Source organism: Danio rerio, chromosome 23 (assembly GCF_049306965.1).
Source record: "Danio rerio strain Tuebingen ecotype United States chromosome 23, GRCz12tu, whole genome shotgun sequence".
NCBI lineage: Eukaryota > Metazoa > Chordata > Actinopteri > Cypriniformes > Danionidae > Danio > Danio rerio.
In genome coordinates this window covers 31,875,537-31,894,604 of record NC_133198.1, presented here as the reverse complement: position 1 = coordinate 31,894,604, position 19,068 = coordinate 31,875,537, and the positions used below count along the sequence as shown (strand labels likewise).

Sequence of the window (19,068 nt, the reverse complement as noted above, 5' to 3'; positions counted from 1 at the left end):
CTGGTTTAATCATGCCAGGCTTTAATAGAGTCATGTGATTCCTGCTGGTCTGGACAGGGAGCACATCATTAGCACTGACCTCAGGCTTATGGGAGGGTATCCTGCACTCCCATAAAGCCAGATGTACAGAGGCACCTCTGAACTCTCCTAATACCTAGATGTGACAATAACGTTAAAATGTCACCAGTACATTATACAAATGGGCCTGTCTCTGTTTGATTATGACATTGAATCACATTAGGTAGTATACTGCTGTAGGTGGAACCTCTGTGATAGGGCGCATGTAGTTACTACTGCTTACAGAGTTGCTTGGCTGCTCCTCATGTGGATTCAAGGCTAACCAGTCTATTCCTTTATTTTTCAACCAGGTAACACCATCTCTATCCCTACGGCAACTGGAGCTAAGAAGCGCTTCTGGATCATCGAAGACATGTCACCCTTCGGCAAGCGTCGCAAAACCGCTTCGTCTCGCAAGATGCTGGATGAAGGCATGATGCTGGAAGGCTTCCGACGCTATGATCTCTATGAGGACTGCAAGGATACGGCCTGCCAGTTCTCCCTGAAGGTCACCCACTATCACTGCACACGGGAGAACTGCGGCTACAAGTTCTGCGGCCGCACTCACATGTACAAGCATGCCCAGCACCACGACCGCGTGGACAACCTGGTCCTAGATGACTTCAAGCGCTTCAAGTCCTCACTGTGCTGTAACTTCCCTGATTGCCAGTTCTCTGGAAACAGCACCCATTTCCACTGCTTGCGCTGTGGCTTCCGCTGTACAGACAGCACCAAGGTGACGGCGCATCGCAAGCATCATGGCAAGCAGGATGTGATCAGTGCTGCCGGATTCTGTCAGTTCAGTTCTAGCGTGGACTGCGAGGTGGCTGACTGCAAGTACAAGCTCAAGTGTTCACACTTCCACTGCACTTACCCAGAGTGCAAGCACACAGTGGTGGGCATGTCCCAAATGGATTCCCACAAGCGCAAGCATGAGAAGCAGGAGAGGGGTGAGCTGCCTTCCGTTTCCCCCAACCAGGATGGCAACCACCATCATCACCACCACCACCACCACCACCATGCAGGCCTAGCCATTCCCTCAATGCCCATGAATCTGCCCCCGACCTCACCTAGCACACCAGGGCTGACCCACAACAATATGACCATGTTCCACCTCCCTTCGACAGGGGCCGTTAATGAATATGAGCATCCAGGCTCAGCAGTCAACCTTGACAGTTCTCTAAACCTGGGGACGGATACCAACAGCTCCTTGTTCTTCCTGAAAAATGCTGCCGGGTTGGGACTCAGTGACTCCATGGACCTAAGCAAAAAGATGCACCGAGATCCCCTGTCCCTAGCCCCCGGTTCTGGCCCTATTGCTTCAATGGGCCTAGGCAACCCTCAGGATGACACTACCGGCACATCCGGCGATCTGGAAGATGACCTGTCACCTGAGGAAGAGCCGATAGCAGAGGACGACGATGATGACGACGATGAGGAAGAGGACGAAGCGGAGGACGATATGAATACAGACTCGTATGAAGATTCCATGCCAGAGCCAGAAGTAGACAAAGACAATGGAGAGAGTTTTGATGCTTCCATGAACCACGCCGAAACTTCCCAACTGGATAAAGAGGATCCGGAGGCTGAGCCCTAATCTATGCTGTAGAAGGAGAACTATGAATTCCCTTAACAAACACAAGTTTGAGTGGCCTCATTTATCATGCTTAGAGACGCTGCAGATGACAAGAAAACAACCAACTACAAGAAAAGTGAAGGCCCAAAATGATTTATTATGATGTTTACAAGATGACCAAGATTATTAATTTAATTATGCATTAAAAATGAACAGAGAAATAGACAGACGAGGCCCTCTTTTACACATGGGTGGCTATGTAAACCTTTTCCTACACATCAGTCTTTTTTGTGTGTGTGTGTGCGTGTGTGTGTGTGCATGTTTGACTTTAATTTATTCGATTTCATTTGTTACTTTTTGTGTGTGGAAAAAAAAACAAGGAAATACAATCTCTCTATATATGACTATCTATATAAAGTAGATGTGTGTGGATGTTAATGTACATTTTAATTGCAGTCACTGGATTGCAGGACCCACATACCAACCCGAAAGTGACGAAAAGCAGGAAATCTTTTATAAAGAATGTTGCTCAAATAATCGATTCAAAAACACCTTGTGTCATTATTATTATTGAAGTGCAGGGGCCTGCACCAATGCTTTGACTCGTGTGCTTCTCCGTTGAGTTTTTTTATTATTATTTACAACCATCACAGTTCTCACTTAAACCTGCTGTCATGGTCGGTGGTGTCATAGGCTCCATTCCATGTGGACATTCGCCTGCATCTTCAGGACAAACAAACAGAGACCAGTGGCTGCAAAGCGTCAGGCCATAAAGCATTGATCTCAGCGAATGCTAGCTCGCACTTGATTTCTGTTCCTTTTTTTCTCAACGAGGACCCATTTGGCATTGCATATTCATAGTGCACTTTTGTATAGACGAGAGCAGATATTCAAGCCTCTATTTAAGACCTTTTGTTATCTTTTACATGATTGCATTACTATGGCTTTCTGTTTGTTTTTATTTGCATTATTCTCTAATTGCACAGGCATGAGCAGATGATGTGCGGGTGTCTCACTGTAAATGGGTCTGTCTCGATGGCGAGGGCCGTCACCCCTGTGTTTCAGAGACTTTTTGTAATGTGATGATGGTGCTACTGCCCAGAATGAATGGGAGGAGATTACAGCTTCATTTTCATCCTCAAATAGATGTCCTAAAGTCTCCATCGAACACAGAGCAGGAGACAAGCGTCTCTGAATGTAGGGAAGTTTGTGGGTGTTTTTCTTTACTTTTCCTTCACCATTTCTGTAGCATGAAAAAAAGAGACAGCGTCTGAGGATGGAGACTGGCTATTTGAAGCTTCTTTTTTCAGAAGCATCATATATATCTATTTCTAAAAGAAGAGGAAACGTGGAAAGAGACTTTTTTTCTAGAGGGCTGAATGGAGGACAGACATCACAAAGACACCACGATGGAAAGTGTGTGATTTTATGAATTGTACAGACAGAAAACAATGTTTCAAGCTTTTGTTTTCTCTTTACAACAGCTGTGGTTTTGCTCCAGTAATAAGAAGTTATTTAATATTTATGTGACCTTGCAATGAGAAAATTCTAGGGTGTTTTTTGCACTTTTTAGGTTCATTTTTACCTTTTGAAAATATGGCATATATCTTTTAACAGGGAATTTGCTTTACAATGTTGTTTAGTTCACTTTTGCTTTGATGCACAAATAGTCTTCAGTGTGATGAAGAACTGTTGTTCTGTGTTTTATTTAAGAAACTAAAAAAAAAAAAAAATGGAAAAAAAAAATGTTTTCTTCGCTACCAAGATTGGATGATTTCAATATGAAACAGGCATGCTAGAACCTGGCTTGCCTAATGAGTAACACTAATGATGACTGTAATTTAAATGAATTCTATACAGAGGAAATTATTGCAGTGCTTCGCTCCAAATTACAAACAAAAAGAAAGAAAAATGAGTTTTGTTTGCTTGGCCTCCACTGAATATAGGAAAAATGAGGTGATGAATTGTTTCCTAAACAAGGAACTATCACAATATAGGCAACTAAATGTGTGGATGGTTATCTGTTTCAGGAGGGAAAAAAGGCTGTATAGTATTTTCTTCTGTAAAAACTATATATGAACAAAAATGCTCTTTGATTCAAAGCTTCCTTTAAAAAGAAAATAAAAACGGACAACTAAAAGAATAAAAAGTTAAAAACTGATCTAACACCAGTATAGTTTGCTTGTATGTGTGTGTGTGTGTGAGAGATGTATGCAAGCGTGCGCGTGTCTGTCTGTCTGTGTGTGTGTGAAGTTTTATTGTTATTACCATGGTTTCCCCATAGTGGTAGAGGAATTAGTGGTAATTAAATCTATACGAGTCACATTATTGTAGCACTGAACAGTGGAGTGTTTTTCTACGTTTTGCGCAAGGAAGTCATCGTTTTCGAAGCTGTATATCATGTGCGATCACAATATCTGCATAATTTCAAACCATCCACAACTCTTTGTTTGCTATTGTTTTGGTGTTTGTTTTATTTAATTGAACTTCTGTATTTTGCATATGGCATGCCCCTCTCACAGGCCGTTTGTTCTCTGGTCTCAAGTGCAAAGCGCAGGACTCACACTGAAGCAGCTGTTTTTGCCTGGGAGATACTGTGCACTTGAATACATTTTATGTGTGTAAAATAGCAGGATTTGTAAAGAGTCGAAATAAAGAAATTCTAATTATTATAACAATGCAAATGTTCCACAAGATGTTTCTCCATATCATCAGTGATTAATAAAGCTTTCTCCCGCTTTGATGAATGGTGTTAAAGGGCACTGGGCCCCAACAGAGGACGTCCCGCTACTCTCTCACTCAGGAAGACACTGCTTTAAAAGGATAGTTCACGCAAAATTTAAAATTCTGTCATTAATTACTCTCAGTTGTTCCAAACCAGTTTGAGTTTCTTTCTTCTGTTGAACACAAAAGAAGATATTCTGAAGAATGTTGAAAACTTCTAGAGTAGTTGTTTTTTTCCTACTATAGAAGTCAATGGTTATAGGCTTTCAGCTTTCTTCAAAACAGTATATAACCTCTTGAGGGTTTTCATTTTTGGGTGAAAAACAACACCTCAAAAATCTTCTCTCTATCATTGAGCTGTATTTAGGGAACAAACACATTTGGAGAAAGTTTGTAGTTCTCTGCAAGGCTTGTTTTTCATTCTTTTCTTTCCTTGTGCAGCTCATCGCTTTGACCAGCAAATGCCGTCCTGTCCCACTCACTACAGCTGTTCTCTTGCCTCACCCTCCTCTTCCTTCTGATGTGTCTTTAAATAAAAACGTGTAAAGCCACCACCATCTGTCTGCCAGCTGGCATCCTGAATATAATCTTGAAAAAAAAAGACAACTATGGAAATTATATTACACAAAAAAACAGACGGAAACAACCTCCAAACTTGCGCAGGCTGCTGTTGAAACAACAGATCACCTTATTGTCAGAATTTTTAAGGGAAGAAAAAAGAAATCTAATTTTGTTGTATAAATTATAAATTGAATATGATTATGTAAATTATGCTGCAAACACCATTCCAAGAAGTATTCGGACTCTTAGACTATATTAAAAATGCATGAACATGTCAAAACTCAAAAAGGATGAAACTAGAAGGAATCTAGCATAGGTATAAAGAAAAAATATACATTAAAAACTGTAGATGGACAGACAGACAAATAGATAAATGAATTAAGAACGAGGTAAAAAAAAAAATCTATAAATAATAAATATATAGAATTACATTAGTGGTCCTGGACCACAAAACCAGCCTTTAGTTGCATGTTTATTTATATGCAAAAACCTAAAATATGTATGGGTCAAAATGATAGATTTTTCTTTTATGCCAAGAAACCATTCAAATGTTAAGTAAAGAACATGTTGCATAAAGATATGTTAAAAATGTTCAATTATAAAATAGCTAAACTCAAATATCATTTTCTTTTCAGCTTAGTTACTTTTTGGGGTCGCCACAGCGGAATGAACCACCAACATATCCAGCACGTTTTACGCAGCAGATGCCCTACCAGCTGCAACCCAGTAATGAGAAACATTCATACACACTCTCTCACACACACACTATGGCCAATTTAGCTTATTAAGTTCACCTAAACCCCATGTCTTTGGACTGTGGGGGAAACCCATGCGAACATATACAGTAGGAGAACATGCAAACGCCATACAGAAATACCAACTGACCTAGCCAGGGCTTGAACCAGCGACCTTCTTGCTGTGAAGAGATTGTGCTACCCACTGCGCCCTTCAAATTGTTTACAAGTTTCATTTTGTTTAATTTCATGAATGGAAAGCTTAATTATTCAGCATTCAGAGGATGTGTAAATCTCAATTATTTATTTATGATAATCTGTAAAATATGTTTTGTGGCCCAGGATCACATTTTCTTGAAATAAAAATAAAAAAAGTCTGAAACTGTGACATTTACTGGCAAGATTACATGTTCTTAATGCAGTAACAACATTAAATTATGCATTATTATATTCAATAACGATAATCCCAAGTCTGTACTTCAAGTCATTCAATAGTTGTAATGTACAACTACACTATAAACATTCATTCATTCATTTTCCTGCGACTTAATCTTTATTGCAAAGGCCGCCACAGTGGAATGAACCACCAACTATTCCCTCACGTTTTACGCAGCAGATGTCCTTCCAGCCACAACCGAGTACTGGGAAACACCCATACACACTAATTCAAACATACACACTTATGTCTTTGGACTGTGGGGGAAACCGGAGCACCCAGAGGAAACCCACACCAACACGGGGAGAACATGCAAACTCCACACAGAAACGCCAGCTGGACTTGAACCAGTGACCTTCTTGCTGTAAGGCAACAGTGCTAATCAATGAGCCAAAGTGCCACCCTACACTATAAACAAATTAAGTGTTTGTTTTTTTTACACTGATCTCATTCAACTGACAGATTTCACATGAAACATACACACAATCTCCTCTATATAAGACGCGCGTGTGTGTGTGTGTGTGTGTTCCAGGAACAGGTTGCATGAAACACAGCAGTGGTGCATGAGCAACAATGAGGCCCTTAAACACACGACAGGTGTTCAGTACATATGTCTCAGCAGCGCCGCTCACACATCATCCACACAACCTATTAGAATGCACGACAGCCAATCAGAAAGCTTCAAGCCCTCTAGTTCAGACCAAAGCCATGTGTAGATTTCCCTTCCTTATTGCATCGTTTAATTGCATTACACCCCCAAACAAATTACAACAACTGTGTGTTTCTGACAGCTGAGAAGTGTACAGTTGTTTGCTAACAAATCACATCTCATACGCTCGTCATAAACACAGAATCATTCCATTTGTACACGTAATTGCGCCATTGCTCTGTTTTTAGTTTGTGTCTGTAAATCTCATCCATTTCCTCGTAACCTTTGGCATTCACATTCATTTTGCCATTTCCATTCACGCACACGGCTTTATTTAAAGAGACCTTTGGTCCGAGTTTAAAAAAAGGATTCATAAGGAAGCCGCCGTGCCACTGGTAGCAGCTGTTGCTTGTGTGAAAGAATTAAGTTCAGGGACCCCAAAGGAAAAAGAGAATTAGACACACATTCAGCCAATTTGACTTTAACAAGACCTTATTGGCGATAATGTCACAAGCCCGCTATGTACAAATGCTATTCTCTGTACTCATGTCTACTGAAATGAGGAGAAATGCTCAATTATGTTCAGGATCAGGGGAGATTTCTGCATAAATAGGACTTTAAGTGTGTAGTCAGACAGGAGCAGACAGCATTTCGCCAAATCTGTGCAATGCAAAAGCAAGACTCGGGATGATTTAATATCCTCTTATCTGAACATTAGGTGAAGGCACACCTGTCCAAATCCTGCAAGTTTTTGCTTGAAGCTGCACAGCTGCATGTAAACAAGTGAAGAATTTCAATGGGGATATGAAAACTCGAATCACAGTGCCAAATTTCCAAAGTCACAATCTTCTAATAGCAATTTTTCTGCAAGTGATAACAGGTCTCTCTAATAAAGACACCACTCAATAGTGATAAAAAACACAAACATTTTAAACAAAAACATCATTACCGAGATTAAAACATGGCTATTCAAGGTAAAAGGCAAGGCATTTTCATAAATGTTTTAAAACAATAAAAAAAGTCTGATGTAATCAGTACACTAAAAACTTATGACAAAAAGACAAGACAATTTATTTATTATTATTTTAATAAATAATATGATGAAACCTGACTAACCAAGTTTTACAAATTTTAACTCAATTTTTAGTCAGTTTGACTGATGTAAGTTAATTTGATTCAAATAGTCAAGACAATCGGCTGCAGTCAAATTGATCAACAGAATGGGGAAGAAAGGTGATTTAAGTAACTTTAAATATGACATAGTTGTTAGTGCAAGATGGGCTGGACTGAGTATTTCAGAAACCTCTGATCTACTGCACAACCATCTCTAGGGTTTACAGAGAAGGGTTAAAAAAAGAGAAAATATCCAGTGAGCGGCAGTTTTGAGGGCGCAAATGCCTCGTTGCTGCCAGAGGTCAGAGGAGAATGGCCAGACTGGTTCAAGCTGATGGAAAAACAATAGTAACTCAAATAACCACTAGCTACAACCGAAGTATGCAGAAGAGCATCTCTGAATGCACAACATGTCCAACCTTGAGGAGGATGGGCTACAGCAGCAGAAGACCACATTGGGTGCCATTCCTGTCAGCTAAAAACAGGAAACTGAGGCTACAATTTGTACAGGACCACCAAAAATGGACAACAGAATATTGTATAAATGTACCCTGGTCTGAAGACCCAGGTGAAAAAAAAGTGCACTAAAATGCACTTTATTTAGGTATACTTAGTACACTTTTCAGTAATGTACTAAAAGTGCTCTATTTTCGCACACTATTTTGTACTTAATGTACTAAAAGATAGTATTAAGTATATGTTAAGATAAACTTAATACCATCTACTGTAAGTGTACTCAACTGTGCTATTATGAGACACCCTGAAATTGAACCAAAATGTGCTTTTAACATACTATATCTGTATTTTAAAAAATATATTTAGTTACAACTAGAAATACACTTGAACCCTACTTTTAAACATTTAAATATATTTATGACTAAATTACAGAATAATAGTAATATATTCAAAGAATATTCAAATTGTAAAAAAAGTGTGCTAAATACTGTATTAAAAGTGCTCTATTTTCCCAAACTAATTTTGTATTTAATGCACTAAAAATTAGTATCAAGTACATTTTAAGATAAACTTAAGTACATTTAAGTGTACTCAACTGTGCTATTATGAGACAAAATGAAGTTGATCTAAAATGTGCTTTTAACATACTGAACATTTATTTAAACAATATATTTTGAAGGGATCCCAGGTGAAAAAATATATAATTAAATGCAATTAAAATACCCGCAAATAAATTTTTAGTACATTGTTATTTTTTTGTGTTAAATAAAAGTTTGATGGTTTTACACTATAAATATAATAATTAAAAGTATATTTATAATTCAGTAGAACTTTATTACACTTGACAAAAGTATACCAAATACCAGTAATACTTAAATAATTTTTTAGTGTACTACAATAAAGTACACTACAGAAAAAACATCCAAAATAGTTGTATTAGTGTAACCTGAGGAGTGACTCAAACAACAGAGATCCATGTGCAGGTTTAATCAGTGGTCAGGCAAGCAATGGTCAATACAAGTGCAAACAGACATACAAGGGAAGTCCAGAATCGTAGTCAAAGGATCAGGCGAGTGGTCAGAAGGCAGGCGGCAGACTAAGACACACAGGCTAACAAGGCTAGGGTCAAAACACAGTAAAAGAAGACTAGGAAACGCGTTGTAGTGTTACTTTACATTTAACAAGACTCGGCAATGTGAATGAGTGAGTGTGTTGCTTAAATAGTGTGGGCAATCAGTTTCTGACAATCCTCAGGTGGTGAGTGTAATCATTCTAGATGAGGAAGCATGTGTGCGTGAGCAGAGTGCATGTATGAAAATGTAGTCCAGAAATGGCGGAATTGTAGTCAATGGTTATTGTGACTGAAGTTATCGTGACAATTAGTGTGTTTTTCAAAAGTGTGCTTTAAATGCTTTAAACATTAGTTGATTTTTAGTACACTGTTTACATACTAATCCTAAGTTTAAAATAAGTTGATATATAAAAAATGAATTAGTAATGTATAGTAGTGTATTGTAGAAGTACATTTTTCCAAAATGTCTTTACATTTCATCTATGTGCTGTAATGTTGCATCTTATTTATATTTTTGTGTTCTCAGTTTTTCCTAAGTTTTTGTTCCCTTCCATAAGGTATTTTTTGGACTTGTGGTTTATTGCACAAGAAGATTAAAGTGTTTTGATGAAGCACAGATGCTGTTTTCTTTGTACACACATTATCCCTTCAAAATATATTGTTTAAATAAATGTTTAGTATGTTAAAAGCACATTTTAGATCAACTTCATTTTGTCTCATAATAGCACAGTTGAGTACACTTAAATGTACTTAAGTTTATCTTAAAATGTACTTAATACTAATTTTTAGTACATTAAATACAAAACTAGTTTGGGAAAATAGAGCACTTTTAATACAGTATTTAGCACACTTTTTTTTTTTACAATTTGAATATTCTTTGAATATATTACTATTATACTGTAATTTAGTCATAAATATATTTAAATGTTTAAAAGTAGGGTTCAAGTGTATTTCTAGTTGTAACTAAACATATTTTTTAAAAATACAGATATAGTATGTTAAAAGCACATTTTAGTTCAATTTCAGGGTGTCTCAAAATAGCAGTTGAGTACACTTAGATGGTGTTAAGTTTATCTTAACATATACTTAAAACTATCTTTTAGTACATTAAGTACAAAAATAGTGTGCGAAAATAGAGCACTTTTAGTACATTACTGAAAAGTGTACTAAGTATACTTAAATAAAGTGCATTTTAGTGCCCCCTTTTTTTATTTTTTTACCTGGGATAATGTGTACAAAGAAAACAGCATTTGTGCTTCATCAAAACACTTTAATCTTTTTGTGCAATAAACCACAAGTCCAAAAAATACCTTATGGAAGGGAACAAAAACTTAGGAAAAACTGAGAACAAAAAAATATAAATAAGATGCAACATTACAGCACATATATGAATTGTAAAGACATTTTGGGAAAATGTACTTCTACTTAAAATTACTTAAAAACTTAAAATTACCACACTCAAAATCAATTAAGTGTACTAAAGTAAAATTTTTGGGAAAATGTACTTCTACTACAATACATTACTAATAGATTTTTAATAAAGTCAATTTAATATAAACTTAAAATTACCACACTTAAAATCTATTTAAGTGTTAGTGATAATATTGCATTCACATTAAGTGTGCTTAAGTACAACTTTTGGGAAAACGTACTTCTACTACAATACATTACTAATAGATTTTTTTATATATTAACTTATTTTAAACTTAGGATTAGTATGTAAACAGTGTACTAAAATCAACTAATGTGTAAAGCATTTAAAGCACACTTTTGAAAAACACACTGATAAAAGTCTTTTGGATGTTTTTTCTGTAGTGTACTTTATTTTAGTACACTAAAAAATTATTTAAGTATTACTGGTATTTGGTATACTTTTGTCAAGTGTACTAAAGTCCTACTGAAGTATAAACATACTTTTAATTAGTATATTTATAGTGTAAAACCATCAAACTTTTATTTAACACAAAAAAAACAATGTACTAAAAATGTATTTGCGGGTATTTAAGTGTATTTTAGTTGCATTTAATTATATATTTTTTTCACCTGGGGAGTCTCGATTTCTGCTGCAATATTCGGATGGAGTCAGAATTTAGCATCAACAACATGAAAGCATGAATCCTGCCTCGTATCAACGGTTCAGGCAGGTGGTGTGATGGTGTGGGGTATATTTTCTTGGCAGACTTTGAGCCCATTAATACCAATTAAGCATCGTGTCAATGCCACAACTTAACCGAGTATTGTTGCTGACCATGTCTATCCCTTTATGATCTTCTGATGGCTATTTCCAGCAGGATAACGCACCATGTCATAAAGCGTGATTCGTTCCAGACTGGTTTCTTGAACATGACAATGAGTTCACTGTACTCAAATGGCCTCCACAGTCACCAGATTTTAATCCAATAGAGCACCACTGGGATGTATGAATGGGAGATTAACAAGATGGATGTGCAGCCGAAAATCTGCAGCCACTCCGTGATGTTTCATGTCAATATGGATCAAAGTCCCTGAGAAATATTTCCAGTATCTTGTTGAATCTATGCCACGAAGGATTAAAGCAGTTCTGAAGACAAAAAGGGTCCAATCCAATAATAGTACGGTGTACCTAATAAAGTGGCCGGTGAGTGTATAAAACAAACTCCATTGGTTCTATTAAGGTATCTGTTAAGGTATAAGGAGCTGACAAATCTCCGAGTGATGGCTAGAGTCTTTACTCAGCTCTTACTTCAGATCAAGCATTTAGGGTTAGTGTTTGCTTTAGGTTTATAGTTGCATGTGTTTATGTATAATTTACTGTTATTACTGCAGGTAAGTGCATGTAAAACATAACAAAATAACTAATTGGTTATTAACTGATCCCAGGGAAATTTTTTGGGGGGGTAATTTATGTAATTATGTCATAAACTGTGTCTGCGTTGTCTTTTATGCCAAAGACTTGATTTTAACCGATTACTTCTATCAATCTGAATGCTAGAAACTGTTACCATCATCATGCCATCAATAAATGCTTTCAAATTGTACAAATTACATAAAAAATAAGCTGCAGCTGCTTCAATCAACAGTCTGCAATATAATAGCAACAACAACAAAAACCTCATGCTATTAACTGATATACTACTGATATATAACGAATATTAATTTTGGCAAATAAAAGATTCATAAAAATGTTTTTTTGTTTTGGGAAATGACAAGCTTGATGCTCCATTATGTTAGTCTAGTGCGAATACAAAGTTTTCATGTAATCTTTCAGTCACTGAAGCTGCTAAATCAATCAAGAAAGCACAGTGTTTTACACAAAAAAGTCATTTATTATAATGCAAAAATGCTGATGCAACTAGCACAGATATAAATGCATTGCTTCTTACTTTTCATTCATAGATTTGCTTATTTTGAAAAGGCACACCTGATCATATCCTTTATTACTCTTTAAGATATTTATATACTTAACATATCCCATACTTTTATCATGGTTTTTCAGTGTGTTTGTCATACTGTGACGTCATGCGTCATGGATCAGTTTCAATATCAAAATACTTTTGAGATTATGATACTATTTGCAAGAGGAAATGCCCTTGAAATGGGTTTTTCAACTCGGAGTGCACCGAATTGTCAGGCAAATACCATTTTTTGGCTGAAATAAGGCTATGATGTGTCACAGAGCCTAGTAGTGTTCAGCGTGGTATTTTCGACATTCCCTCCAGCCAGAGTCACTGCTTTCACATTAAACACAGAAAGCACTGCGCTAAAAAAAAATCAATGGCTTGCACCATGTAAGTAGAGTTTGTTGCTGCATGAGGAAAGTATAAAAAAAGAGCAGAGCACATGGTTGACTGGCTTACACACATGCAGCAGTCAAAGTTCAAAATAACTCAATATTCCACTCTAGATATTCTGCACATGTTCGCTGGAAAAGCAGAGTCCACTCAAATAATGTCCTGAAAATGACTGAAATACTGTTTTCTGGGTGCCAAAAGTTGGTAGATTCAACACATATGTGCAGCAGTTATCAAAACAATAGCTATGCAACGAACTATTAATTCTTTAATTTGAATTGAAATGCAAATAAAATGTCTTTAGTCTATAAGTGTTTCAGTTAAAAAAATAAAAATAAAATAAATATATATATATATATATATATATATATATATATATATATATATATATATATATATACATACATACATACATACATACATACATACATACACACACACACACACACACACACACACACACACACACACACACACACACACACACACACACACACACACACACACACACACACACACACACACACACACACACACACAAAGAGTTCAGATTCAAAAGCCAAAAATGAGATAATGACACTGAGTAAATGCTTAAGGCACGTACACCATCAACAAATATATTTGCTTCTTATCATCCAAATCCCAGCGTCAGCGCATTTAGAATAGTTTGTTGGTGAAAACTTCTAAACGCCACTTGCCTTTGACAGCAAAAGCCGCTTTATCCAGAAAACCAATTAGAAAGTGCAAATCGAATCATATGTTTTCAACGTAATGGCGCGCTGATACGGCAGCTTTAGGATGAGACTTTTATTTAAGAGACTTTTACATTAAACGGCAAGTCCGTTTTACAAAAGACTAAGTTAAGATGCCGTTATTTTATCCCACGTGGATGCTATGAGGATAAACAAGTTACCAGGACCTTAAGTATGGTGAGAATAAATGAATGACTGCTTCTAAAAGTGTCTGAGAGGCATCTTCTTTTTGCCCAGTAGGCCTACCTTGTGTTTTATTTGCTAATTTAAGCTATTCTTTTATATAAATATAATTTATAAAACTATACATCATTTATATTACTTCATACTACCTATAGGTCTGATAAGCTTTTTACATTATTAGAGAATGCACAGATATTAATGTTGCACAATGTTTTTCTACTACATTATTTGGAGCTACCAAGCTTAGTTTATAATATTTATATTGCTCTACTTACATTAAATCCAAATACCAAATACCAGAAATGACAACTGATTGTTCAGATTAAATTTTAATTCAGTTTTATTGTTATTGATTTATGAACTTGACAGATTTCATTCATTCATTTTCCTTCAGGTTGTTCACTGGTTTATCACAGCGGAATGAACCGCCGCTTACTTGACAGATGTATTTTTAATTTTAGGTAGTTTGTGTAATGTGTTTTATGTTTGGTAAAATAAATTTTATTTTCATCTTTAGTGATTTTCAGCTGATTACACTGTCTTGTCTCAATATGTGGATTTAGAGGGTTTTGCAAAAAAAAAGCTGAAGTGAATTTAGCTGGTTTTGACTCAAAAGAAGATTTACCTTTAAAAACAAAAAACAAAGAATTGTCTAAAGTGACATTTAAAAAAAAATAAAGAAGGTATTTTATTTACTAGCTAATAACCTTATCATTATATATAAGATTAAACTTCTGAACCTAATCAGAGGAGCCTGACAGAAAATGCACACTTACAAGAATATACAGTATATGTATGTATGTATGCATGTATATACATTTTATTATAATATTCGATATACCTATTTTTTCATTAGATAAAATGCATTAATGTATTAGACAGTGAAAAATACAAGTGAGTATTTTAATAAAAAAGGATCATAACCTACCTACATCACCAGAGGTTCATGTTCCTGAGCTAAGACAGGCATGTCGTGATGTCATCATCCAGACGGCAGCCACTCTTCCACTTCAAAGAGTTCCTAGTCACCACTGCCTGAAAGAAGGATATATCAAATTAACCAAATGTAATATTTGCTGATTGTCTGATGCCTGATTTCTCATATTAATGAGGGCCCTGATTATGACTTTCTCCAATGATTAAATTCAGCAGTTTTTTTTATGTTAAACACAAAAAGAAGATAATTTGAAGACAGCTGAAAACCTGCAAAAATTGACTACCATAGTAGGAAAAACAAATAGCATGGAAGTCAAGAGTTACATGTTTCCAGCATTCTTTTGTGTTCAACGGGAGAAAGAAAGTCAAACATGTTTAAATCAAATGAAGAGTGAGTAAATGGGCGAACTTTTTGGGTGAACTATCCCTTTAAGCATCAATAATAGGACCCAAATGATGTTGAAATTATGAAACAAAAGTGATTTTGCCGACTTTGGCAAGGTTATTGACTAAGGCTGGGAGCTGTTCCATTACATGTACTTTGCTTAAAGGCTGATCAGCCATATCTGCAGCACTGGGGGATGTTTCCGCTCTTTACGACTCCATCCAGAAAGAGAGTATTGGGAGCAACAAGGCATTACTTTCTCTGCACACACGCACGCGCACACGCCGGCGAGGGCCATTTACTTACCGACTAAGGAGATCCTTAAGTGCTAAGCTGTAAATTTGGTTAATTTAGCACGATTCCACAGAGAATCGGTTGGTTTTCTTGCGGGGGAAACCCAGCAGGCTTGCTGAGAATGAGAGGGGATGGTTGATGTGGTCCTTAGTGCGTTGATGACGGCAGGAACACGAGGCTGACAGCGCGCGGCGGAGCCATAAAACAGCCGCCTGGCACAATGCGCGCCACTATGAATATTGCTCAAACTTAATCCAATTAGCTCGTATTGAAGAAAGATGAAAATGTTCAATACTTAGAGAAAATGGTGTATACAGATGGAGGCGCGGGCCTGTGAAATCACACGTCCAAGCAATCAGCGCTGGAAAACATCACGCAAATGCAAGCGATAAATCGCGACGTTTCGCGTTGTGGCAGCGTGTGCGCACGCCGCCTCGGTGATTAGAAGCACCTGCACGTTCATATATTAAGGATACAAACCAGACCATTTTCAAATTGAACCTTATTGAATGAAAGTGGAGAGGGAGGGTGGAATAAAAGCCAGCTACCAATTCCGTCCATTTAACTGACTCTTAAATCAGACTTGATTGAGAAGGAACAAAGCGAATTAGAAAAGCAGCTCTTTTGATGGACCGCACAGGATATGACATTCTGCTTGTGACACTGAAACATATGACGACCATAAGGACACGACAGAGCCTCCCAAAGCATCCTCGTGAACCGGGTCAAGGTAAATAAGAGGGTTTTTAAAAAGCTATGTTTGTTGCAGCAGCTGTGGCCTTTATGAAACGAAAAGTGAAAACAGGTGGGACGAGGCTTGAGCTAATCTTTCACATTATGGTGGTTGGTTGATAACACGCTGCTCTCCACACACTTAAAATAATGTCATGTAATACCCAATACATCAGCTATATTTGCAGAATGAATGAGTTGAAGACAGGAAAGATGTCGGTAGAACTTATACTAAAGTGGACTTTATACTACAGTATGTATACTTGTATAAAACTTTATTCTAAAACTTTTCTTCATAACTTTATTTACTTTTTTTTATAAAATGTACATTTATCTACTTTATATTCATATATTTAATATAATTTACCTTTTAAAAAACTGTTGATGCACTTTGGTGTGTTTTGACATTGTGGTAGGTATGGTACATTATTTCCTCTACTGCTACAGTAGTTAAATCATCTACTAGTCGTTGAACATCTCACATCTTATGTAATGAATCAATCTATGTTTGAACTGCAGAGATAGATCAATAACAGCTTCTAAACAATATTTAACAAAAAAATTACCTTAGTCAGGTTATTCAGTATCTGCAGCCCACAAGTCTGTTAAAGAAAAGAACTCTAGCAATGAGCATTTTTCTAAATGTTGGTGTAACACCGCCAGTCCTATGCCACCCAACTTTTTCCGAGCTGGTATTGAACCAGCGACTTTCTGAATGGCAGTCGGTTGCTCTACCAAGGAGGCTAAAGACCAAAGCCCCTGTCATCTGTCACTAGAGCAATATACTAGACTTATATAGTGTGCTGTAACAGTTAAAAGCTGCAATTTTTTTAAATGGCTTTGAAATAATCTCTTGCTCACAAAGTTAAGATTGTATTTCCAAAATAATTTTACTAACCAGACAGTTGACTTAAAGCCATGTAGTATCCCATTCCATAGGGGGGTGGGGGTCATTAGGCCCTATCATACACCTGGCGCAATAAAGCATAAGACGTGTTTAGCACAATCTGTTGTTATTTTCAGACCAGCGCCACCCTAATTTTCATGTTTTGTGCCACGTTGTTTAAATAATAAATCCATTTGTGCCACTTTGTGACTCGATCATGAGCGTGCCGGTCTAAAAACAAGGTGTTAAGGCGCATTGTTGCCGCATTGCTATTTTGAAGAACTGTAATAGATTGCGCCATTGACCAGCTGAAAAAAGGTCTAAAGTTCAGCTCAGAGCGCGTTAGTTATGCCCGTATGCTGGTTCAAACACTTAAACATTGCTTACTACACACAGGATGAACAGCAATACACAAATATATTGACATATGAAAAATCTTACAAAAATATATATTTTCTTCTTAAATATAAGAACCACTGAATCCATGCCTTCATGTCTCCATGCCTTTTTTTCTACTTCATTCATGACAATTTGCATCTGTATATTTATTATTGCTATTATAATATATATGCTATTAATATTAAATTAGTAAAGCTATTGTTATTATTATTATTATTATTATTGGCGGTATTTATTTAGTGCATATTTATATTTGTTTTAATTAAAACTAGTTTGGGCATCACGGTGGCCCAGTGGTTCGCACGATCATCTTACAGAAAAAAGGTCGCTGGTTTGAGCGTTTCTGTGTGGAGTTTGCATGTTTTCCCTGTGTTGGCGTGGGTTTCCTCCGGGTGCTCCGGTTTCCCCCACAGTCAAAAGACATGCGGTATATAGTAGGTGAATTGAATAAGCTAAATAACAATCCACTGTGTAAAACATATGCTGGTTGTTGTAAGTTCATTCCGATATAGTGACACCTGATTATTAAAGGGACTAAGCCGAAAATAAAATAAATGAATGAGTAAAAAACAAGTTCAGATTTTTCCTCCTGCCAGGTTTATTGGTTCTCTTAATGGCTTATTGTTTCTGACAAGTATATGGGTATAAGAATAGGAAGTGTGTTTGGATAAAACATTTTTTACCACACCTCTTAATTATTGTTCATTTATTTTTTTTGCTGGAAAGTAAAAATTAATTTAGAAATAGTTTTGAAACAAATCTTTGATCTTTACAAATGAAATTAAACATGTAGGCTGATGAATGTCTTCAGTGGAGTGCGTACAACATATAAAGAGTAAAAGTAAAGAGAAAGTAGAGAGGCCGAATGAGGCTCATTATTTATCCTTTCGCTGCAGATGGTCTGTTGTACCTGTTTTCTCACTAGTAAATCGTTCCGTTTTTTCACTTACAAAGTCCACCATGTTAAATAGTAAAGGTGCCATGGCGCGATACAACTGACTCTTAAATGGACTGTGAGATGAGACTCTGATTAGTTTACCTCATTAAGAGAATAAGCACAAGCCCGTTAGACCATGCACTAAGGTGCAAAGCATATTTTTCCGTCATTAAATGGCAAAAGTGGATTTTGCTTCATGCGCTTTAGACTATGCACCTAGATCGTTAAAATAGAGCCCATTGGCTTAAACCTTTTGGTTACTAAATAAACAATGACAGTTTTTTTCATTCAAGTGAACTCTCTTCCTTAAGATATGACAGTTAAACATTTACCCATCTACCCAAATTTAAAAAAATGCACCAAACTGAACTCTGATAGTCAAAACATTGGCTTGTGAGACTGACACATTTCCTGCA

The 19,068-nt window shown here is 36.6% G+C and overlaps 1 protein-coding gene and 1 long non-coding RNA gene across 48 annotated transcripts in view; one reads left to right on the top strand and one right to left on the bottom strand.

The window, feature by feature from the left end:
• The window catches only part of casz1 (castor zinc finger 1), a 325,550-nt gene extending 321,239 nt beyond the window's left edge, over window positions 1-4,311 (top strand). For all 47 annotated transcript variants that reach the window (XM_073939087.1, XM_073939115.1, XM_073939094.1 and 44 more), the window contains one exon: window positions 369-4,311. In XM_073939087.1, coding sequence (XP_073795188.1) covers window positions 369-1,654 — 1,286 coding nt within the window. In that variant the 3' untranslated portion in view covers window positions 1,655-4,311. The remainder of the gene's footprint in view (window positions 1-368) is intronic.
• Window positions 3,420-16,061, bottom strand: LOC141380509 (uncharacterized). The gene is made up of 3 exons (XR_012398583.1): window positions 15,711-16,061; window positions 15,012-15,118; window positions 3,420-4,945 (listed from the first exon to the last, which is right to left on the bottom strand). It is a non-coding gene; the product is annotated as an uncharacterized lncRNA (long non-coding RNA).
• Window positions 16,062-19,068: the final 3,007 nt, after the last annotated feature.